Source organism: Nicotiana tomentosiformis, chromosome 12, assembly GCF_000390325.3.
Source record: "Nicotiana tomentosiformis chromosome 12, ASM39032v3, whole genome shotgun sequence".
NCBI lineage: Eukaryota > Viridiplantae > Streptophyta > Magnoliopsida > Solanales > Solanaceae > Nicotiana > Nicotiana tomentosiformis.
In genome coordinates this window covers 102,114,738-102,122,685 of record NC_090823.1, presented here as the reverse complement: position 1 = coordinate 102,122,685, position 7,948 = coordinate 102,114,738, and the positions used below count along the sequence as shown (strand labels likewise).

Genomic DNA, 7,948 nt, shown 5'->3' with positions numbered 1-7,948 from the left:
AGGGACAAATACTAGGACTAGATACTGGAACGGGCACACTTTCTAGGGAGCACTGGAAGGGGAAGGCTTAGAGGAAGAGGCAAGGGTTTTGAGGACGATGTCCATTTGAGCGTTTGCTGACATCTCCTTCATTGCTGCCAACACATCCACAAAATAAAAACAGAAAAAACAAAACTACCAGTCATAAACATCATCACAACTGAAAACAAGGGACACACACTAGGACTTGATACTGGAACGGGCACACTTTCTAGGGAGCACTGGAAGGGGAAGGCTTAGAGGAAGAGGCAAGGGTTTTGAGGACGATGTCCATTCGAGCGTTTGCTGACATCTACTCATTGAGCAGTTTCTCCTTCAGGTCCTCAACCTGTTTCTTGAGATCGGCATTCTCCTTGGTCAGACGTACAACCTCTGTGCTTTGAAAGCTACTAGAACTAGGTGCCTCCTGAAGCTGACTTAGCTGACCCTCAAGAATGACATTCCTTGCCTTCAGCTTCCTGATCTCATCAGTGGAACTGTTTTGGGCATTGATCAACTGGGTGATAGTAGAAGTGCTGCCAACCTCTCCAACTTTATCAATGCACTCACACTCCTCTAGAGTGGTCTTGGAGAAGGTTTGCTTATGAGTACCCACCTTAGCTTTTCCCAAAGGGACTTAGACAAACTCAAACACCTTGGTGAGAAGGAACCCATAAGGCAGCCCATGATTACCATCGTTAAACTCTGTCTCCTTCTACATGTGTTCTATTATAATGCCAGGAAAGTTGATGGTGGTGTAGCCATCCAGTGCTTCCATGAGAACCAGGTCTGCTCGAGATGTAATTAACATTCTCTAAGTATGAGGGAGCAAAACCTTGTTCACCATCTCAAACAGCAATTGGTACACTGGAAGGAGGCTATTCTTGTGTACATGTTCCCCCTGCTGAACTACCTTATCCTTCACGATAGCATTTCTAAAGTTTGAAGAGCAGGAGCCTTGAATCGAAGACAATCCCTCAGCAGGCACATCCAGAATAGATCCCAGCACAGCAGAGTCCATAACAAAATCGACCCTATTCACCATCATGCAAATATGATCATCCTCAACTGTGAAGAAGTCAGCATAGAAACTGCGTACTTCCTCCTCATACACTTTGGGACTGTCACTTGTGAACAAGTGCGTCCACTGTTGAAATTCACAGATCTCCACCAATTGTCACATGCAAGCCATATCCAGAATATCAGGGGCAAATGTACGGCCCCACAACACCTTTTGATTTTTCAATTTTTCCTTCCCAGCATCCTGGGTATCATCAACCTTTGCCTTTTTGGAAGAACCAGGTTCCTCACTGGCATCACCCTTCCTTTTCACTGATTTACGAGCACTTTTTCCTTTCTCAGCCAATTTCTCATACACTGTCTTCTCCGATACCTTTCCAACTGATTCTTCCATCACTTTTTCTCCAGATTCTTCCACTAACTTTTCACTAGAGTTATCACCTTCACTCTTGTTCAGACTCTCAGCACTCACATAGGATCCCTTTTTTGACTTGGAGATAGAATGCTTCTGTGAGAACTTGCGAGTCAAGGAACCAGGTTCCTCGGCTACTTCATCATCCGCAGTAACAACAAGCACTACTTTCTCATTCATAACCTTCCCATCTTTCACCAACTTTCTCTTCTTTTGTTGTTCTTGGCTTTTCTTAATAGCAGACTCAAGAGCCTCCTTCTTTTGCAACCTAGTATTAGGTCTCTTAGGAGTTGGCTCTTGAGTAGCCACCTGTCTGCTCTTAGGCCTGATAAAACTAGCAATTGCCACATCATCATAATCCTCTTCACTGTCCCCGTTTTCTTCCTCAGATAAGGATCTCATCTCAGGCACAACCATAGATAAAAGCTCAACGTAGAAGTGAGGAGAGAGAGCATGATCAGTACTGGCCTGGGGTTCTGGAGAGGACCCAAGAGTTGGCTCCTCTGTGGAGGTAACAAGTCCCTCAGTAGGTGCCCCAGTAGTATTGTCCAGTGCTGATAGTGCAATAGGCACAAGTTCCCTATTCTCCACTAGAGTCCTATTTTCTTCCCCCTGAGACTCAGATACACCCTGACCATCCTTAACAACAACACCCTTAGCAGCTATCGACAACATATTTTCTATGTCTTCTTTTTCTTGTAACCCCATGGAAAACCCAGTAGAAGAAGGAATGTTACATGTAGACTCAAGACTAGGGGATGTCATTGATGATTCAGCATGGACAGGACCAACAACTTGGTCTTTATCAGTGCATTCTTCCATTGGTAGACTAGAAATTTCTTGATTTTCTTCTTCTTCGACTGTATCCATTTCAACCATTTTTTTCGGCGAGGCAGAAGAAGAAGTCGTAGCCACAAACTTCTTAGGAGTCAAAGTTTTGCGACTCCGATGAGAACCAATACTCGATTGGGTAGGAGAGGAAGCAGAGGGTGGTGGTGATTCTGCCTTAGGGTTTGGACTGGTTGGTGTGGAGAGTGTGGGTTCTATGATTGGCGTTTCAACAGGTGAGGGCTCAATGGGGGTAACACTTGGAACATTTTGAGTTTCATGGTGTTCAGACATGGTGGGAAGCAGTGAGTTGAAGAATAGATAGTTTTGGTTGAAAAAGAAAAAAAGGAAAATTTTGGATTTTTGATGTGAATAGTGGTGGAAGTGATGGTTAAAGGATGTATTTAAGAGGGATGAGGGACCGGTTAAGAAAAGGCGGCAGTTTGGGTAGTCGGGCCGCTTCCTAATGGGTGAGATGCTTGGGTTCAAAATCGGGAAAGAAAAGAAACTAACAATGTGATGACGTGGCACCGTTTGAACAGTTTAAAAAATTATGCATAAGAGTATAGAGAAACTACTAACCTGTGTCAAAGGAACCAGGTTCCCTGATGGATTTTGCAAATGTAAGCTCCATCCTTTGACCAACGTGCAGTGCATTAGCTGCTTGGTTGCTCTGTAATCATCATACGTGTCTACCTATAACGGTATAGAGATGAGTTAGACTTTGCCAGAAAATACTTTTTAGCTAAATTACCTTTACATTTCTTTCATAGCCAATCATCGAGGGACCAGGTTCTCAGCTTGGTTTTATCAGCCCAGTGCCAACTGATTTCTTCCCAAGTGCTCTCTTCTCAATGTTTTGGTGAATATGTCTGCAATTTGATCTTCTGTGCTACAAAATTTCATACATATGAGCCCCTTTTCAACATTTGCTATGAGAAAGTGGTGACACACATCAATGTGCTTTGTTCTCTTATGTTGGACTGGATTCTTGGCCATGTTGAGTGCACTGGTATTGTCACACAGCAAGGGCATACAATCAAAGAACACTCCAAAGTCTTCCAGTTGCTGCTTAATCCATAGTAGTTGAGCACAACAAGATGCTGCTGCCATAAATTCTGCTTCTGCAGTGGAGAGGGCCACTGAGTTTTATTTTCTTGTACCTCATGAAATTAGACATGAACCCAGAAAATGTGTCATTCCAGACGTGCTTTTCCTGCCCACAAGATACCCTGCATAATCAGCATCAGCATACCCAACTAAGTCAAAGTTATCTCCAGAGGGGTAGTATAGAACCAGGTCCTGTGTTCCTTTGAGATATCTCATGATTCTCTTGGCATCCTTCAGATGAGATTCCTTTGGATTAGATTGAAACCTAGCACAAATCCCACACTAAAGACAATATCTGCTCTGCTTGCTATGAGATACAGGAGTGACCCTATGATACCTCTATACATGGTCTGATTCATAGGGGAACCAAGTTCATCCATGTCTAGACGAGTGGCTGTGGCAATGGAGTGTCAATGATTTTTTATGCTTCCATGTCAAATCTATTCAGTAGCTCCTTGATGTACTTCTGCTAACTTATCAAAGTCCTCTTTTGAGATTGCTTCACTTGTAAACCCAAGAAGAAATTCAATTCCTCCATCATGCTCTTTTCAAACTCACTTCCCATGAGTTTTGCAAATTTCTCACACAAAGAGTCGACTGTTGCTCCGAAAATAATGTCATCAATATAAACTTGCACAATGAGCAAGTTCCTCCCGCGTTTCTTTAGAAAAATGGTGTTGTCAATTTTTTCTCTTGTAAAACCATTTTCTAGAAGGAATTTTGACAACCTTTCATACCAAGCGCGAGGAGCCTGCTTTAATCCATATAAAGCCTTGTCAAGTTTAAAGACATGCTCAGGATGCTCATGATTCTCAAATCCAGGAGGTTGCTTGACGAAGACTTCTTCTTTTAGAAAGCCATTCAGAAATGGACTTTTGACATCCATTTGGAACAATGTGAATTCCATATGTGATGCAAAGGCAATAAGAGTTCTGATAGCCTCCATTTGAGTGACTGGAGCGAAAGTTTCATCATTATCAATCCCTTCTTCCTGATTGTAGCCTTGAACTACTAGCCTTGCCTTGTTTCTTGTGGTATTTCCAAACTTATCAAGTTTGTTCCTGAATACCCACCTGGTTCCAATAACAGTACGATCCACAGGTCGAGGTGCCATACCTTGTTTCTCTCAAATTGATGGAGCTCTTATTGCATGGAAGTAATCCAGTCTACATCTTTTAATGCTTCTTTGATATTTTTGGGCTCTATTTGAGAAAGAATGGCTGAGAAGGCAAGTGTGTTTCTAGCCTTTGATCTGGTTTGAATTCCTGAATCAAGAGGGGTGATTATGTTTTCAAGAGGGTGTGAACCTTTGTGCCAATTTGGTACCTGAATCTCATTGATAGAAGATCCTGGTATATCTGACTATGGTTCTTGGCCGCTTCTCATCTTAGCATGTGGGGTGCCTTGGACAACATCGACAACTCTATTCTCAGCTTCAGTTGTCATGATTGTGGGACCAAGTTCCTCTCCATCAGTTGGAGACATAGTCGCACCATCTTCATTGGATTCCTTGACGTGACTCATCATGTCAGCCTTTCCATTTGCCATGTCAATGACTTCACCAGGAACAGATGAGTGTTCTTTGTCTTGATCATTCTTATCATGCAAGTCCTTCTCACAAGAGTGGAGAGATTCATCAAAGATCACATGTATGCTTTCCTCAACACATTGAGTTCTTTTGTTGTATACTTTGTAGGCTTTGCTTTGTGATAAATATCCTAGAAAGATTCCTTCATCACTTTTGGCATCAAATTTCCCAAGTGCTTCATTGCCGTTGTTGAGAACGAAAATTTACAGCCAAAAGTCCTCAAATGGGTTAGCTTGAGCTTCCTTCCGTTCAACAGCTCATATGGTGTTTTGTTCAGGAGGGACCTAATCATGCACCTGTTTATCAAGTAGCATGCAGTGTTGATTGCTTCTACCCAGAAACCTTTTGCAATACCACTATCAATCGGCATTGTTCTTGATATATCTTCAAGAGTCCTATTCTTCCTCTCCACAACACCATTTTGTTGTGGTGTTCTTGGAGCTAAAAAAATTATGAGTGATGCCATTTTCAATACAGAATTCGTCGAATTTGGCATTATCAAATTCTGTCCCATGGTCAGAACTGATACATACTACAATATTGCCCATCTTCACTTGGATCTTCTTGACAAATGCAACAAATACTTGGAAAGTTTCATCCTTGGTTCTGAGAAACAAAGTCCAGGAGAATCTGGAGTAGTCGTCCACAATAATGAAGATGTACCTTTTTCCTCCTCTGCTTGGCACTCTCATAGGTCCACATAAATCCATATGGAGAAGATCAAGTGGCCTTGAGGTACTAACTTCCTTTTTGGACTTGAAAGAGGATCTGACATGGTTTTCTTTAGCACATGCATCACACACCTTGTGATCCTTGAAGCTTGACTTGGGCAGACCACGAACCAGGTCTTTCTTGACCAGTTTGTTCAGCAGTGAGAAACTTGCATGACCGAGACTTCTGTGCCATAACTCAGCATCATCATAAACAACACTTAGACAACTGAGATCACCACTCTGCAGGGACTCAAAATCAGCAACATAAATATTTTTGTATCTTTTCACCACTAGAACCACTTCACCAGTCACAAGATTTGTGACTGTGCATTTCTTTGACACAAATTCCACCTTGTTTCTCTTGTCACAGATTTGGGAAACACTCAACAAGTTGTACTTCAATCCATTGACATAATACACATTTTCAATAGAATGAGAGAGTGACTTCCCAATCCTTCCAACTCCCAGAATATATCCCCTTTTGCCATTTCCAAAGGATACACTCCCTCCTTGTAGGGCCTTCAGTGAAAGGAAATCGATTGTATAGTCATGTGCTTTGAGCAACCACTATCCATATACCATTGTTGGCTGATCCCCTTCACAGATCCCTGCACAAGGAAATCAAGGGTTAGATTTAGGAACCCAAACAAGTTTGGGTCCCTTATAATGAGGAAAGGGATGAATGAGAGTTCTTTTGGTCCAAGCAGGCATCATGCGTCTTTTATATGAGGGACCAGGTTCTCTAACAGTAGTTACCTTCTTAGTAAACACTTTGTTTTTCTGTTGAGACTGAAACTTAGCCTTACAAGTTTCCTTAAAGTGCCCAGTGTTACCATAGTGAGTGCAGAGCCAATTGTCAAGTACAGTAACATACTTTCTATGAGGGTAGTAGGGATTTTTTTCCCTTTGGAACCCGATTCCCTGCCTGTTTCCCCCATTGCTTGTGTACATGGCAGTGATAGCATCAGAGGACCAGGTCCACTTAAGTGATTTTTCAAGATCACTCTTGACTCTACCTATTTCTTCTTGAAGTTGTTTGTTCTTCTCAAGTTTAGCACACATACTAGATTTCACCGATTTTATCTCATCTTCAAGCCTAAGATGTATTTCATCCGCAACTTCCTTTCCCTTTTGAAGAATCTCATGCCTACCTTCTCCTTTTAGTTCCTCAATTATATCCTTCAGATCTACAACTACTACTAATAAATCATCTCTCTCATGCTTTATGTTAGCAACCTTTTCAGTTAAAACATCCTTTTCTTTCTTCAGACTCTCAATGGTTTCTTTTAAATCTACCACAACAACTACTAGGTCATCTCTCGACTATTCTTCTTCTCCTAGTTCAAGAGTCAGTGCATTTTTATCATTTATAAGACTGTGATAAGCATCAATTAAAACATTTGCCGGAAAATACGTTTTTAGGAGAATAGGACTTCAGATTTCTTTAAACATCCAAAAAATTTAGCCTATTATCATCGTCATCATCTTTATCATCATCGGACTGTGCCATCAAGGCAAAGATGGAGTCATACCCCGCTGCTTCACTTTCCACTGCCACCATGGAGTTGTCACCTTGATCATCATCTTCTTCAGATTTGTTGGAAGAGTCTCCCCATGCAACAAGAGCTTGTTTCACAACATTGTCAGTGGCATTTTTCCTCTTGAAGCGTTTGTCAGGAACCGGGTTCCTCTTAACTGCTTTGTCTGAGTTGTGTTTGTATTGATATTGCTTGAGGAGAGGACAATCCTTGATGAAATGTCCTGGCATACCGCACTTATGATAAAGGTCATAATGTTTTAGTTTGCTGGAACTGCCTCTTTTTGGAATACCTCCATTTCTGCGAACCATTTTCTGGAATCTTTTTGTCAGGTAAGCCATATCAGCATCCTCATTGTTGTCCATCTTGAGGATCAGGTTCTACTCCCTTTTGGGCTTTCTTCTCTCATTGTCCTTCTTCTACTTCATTTCATAGGTTTTCAGATTGCCAACAAGTTCATCGATGGCTAGCTTCTGCAGGTCCTTTACCTCTGTGATACGATTCACTTTGCTTTCCCAAGAACTAGGCAAAACACTGAGTATTTTCCTGACGAGTTTGTTTGTTGGAATGATTTCTCCCAAAGAGTGAAGCTCATTGATGATAGAATTGAACCGAGTATGCATGTCCTAGATGGATTCATCATCTTTCATTCTGAAAAGCTCATTTTCTGTGGTAAGCATGTCAATCTTTAATTGTTTAACTTGTATTGTTCCCTCATGGG

General features: G+C 41.7%; 2 protein-coding genes across 2 annotated transcripts; both read right to left on the bottom strand.

Moving 5' to 3' along the window:
* Window positions 1-331: 331 nt before the first annotated feature.
* LOC138903132 (uncharacterized) lies at window positions 332-2,572 on the bottom strand. Its single transcript, XM_070191050.1, has 3 exons — window positions 1,250-2,572; window positions 854-1,165; window positions 332-634 (listed from the first exon to the last, which is right to left on the bottom strand). Exons 1-3 carry the CDS (start codon window positions 2,570-2,572, stop codon window positions 332-334), a joined length of 1,938 nt encoding a protein of 645 aa, XP_070047151.1.
* A 2,799-nt stretch (window positions 2,573-5,371) lies between these two features.
* On the bottom strand, window positions 5,372-7,592 carry LOC138903131 (uncharacterized). The gene is made up of 3 exons (XM_070191049.1): window positions 7,140-7,592; window positions 6,446-6,952; window positions 5,372-6,208 (listed from the first exon to the last, which is right to left on the bottom strand). Exons 1-3 carry the CDS (start codon window positions 7,590-7,592, stop codon window positions 5,372-5,374), a joined length of 1,797 nt encoding a protein of 598 aa, XP_070047150.1.
* Between the last annotated feature and the right edge of the window lie 356 nt (window positions 7,593-7,948).

What these genes read in the sequence shown, in the direction of transcription:
- LOC138903131 (XM_070191049.1), bottom strand. Translation starts at nt 7,592, where the DNA reads ATGGACAACAATGAGGATGCTGATATGGCTTACCTGACAAAAAGATTC. An exon ending in ATAGGCTAAATTTTTTGGAT is followed by an intron (nt 6,953 to 7,139) that starts GTTTAAAGAAAT and finishes GAGAGTCTGAAG; the next exon opens with AAAGAAAAGGATGTTTTAAC. An exon ending in ACAAAGTGTTTACTAAGAAG is followed by an intron (nt 6,209 to 6,445) that starts GTAACTACTGTT and finishes CTTTCACTGAAG; the next exon opens with GCCCTACAAGGAGGGAGTGT.
- LOC138903132 (XM_070191050.1), bottom strand. Translation starts at nt 2,572, where the DNA reads ATGTCTGAACACCATGAAACTCAAAATGTTCCAAGTGTTACCCCCATT. An exon ending in AAAAATTGAAAAATCAAAAG is followed by an intron (nt 1,166 to 1,249) that starts GTGTTGTGGGGC and finishes GAATTTCAACAG; the next exon opens with TGGACGCACTTGTTCACAAG. An exon ending in TGTTTGAGATGGTGAACAAG is followed by an intron (nt 635 to 853) that starts GTTTTGCTCCCT and finishes GGAAAAGCTAAG; the next exon opens with GTGGGTACTCATAAGCAAAC.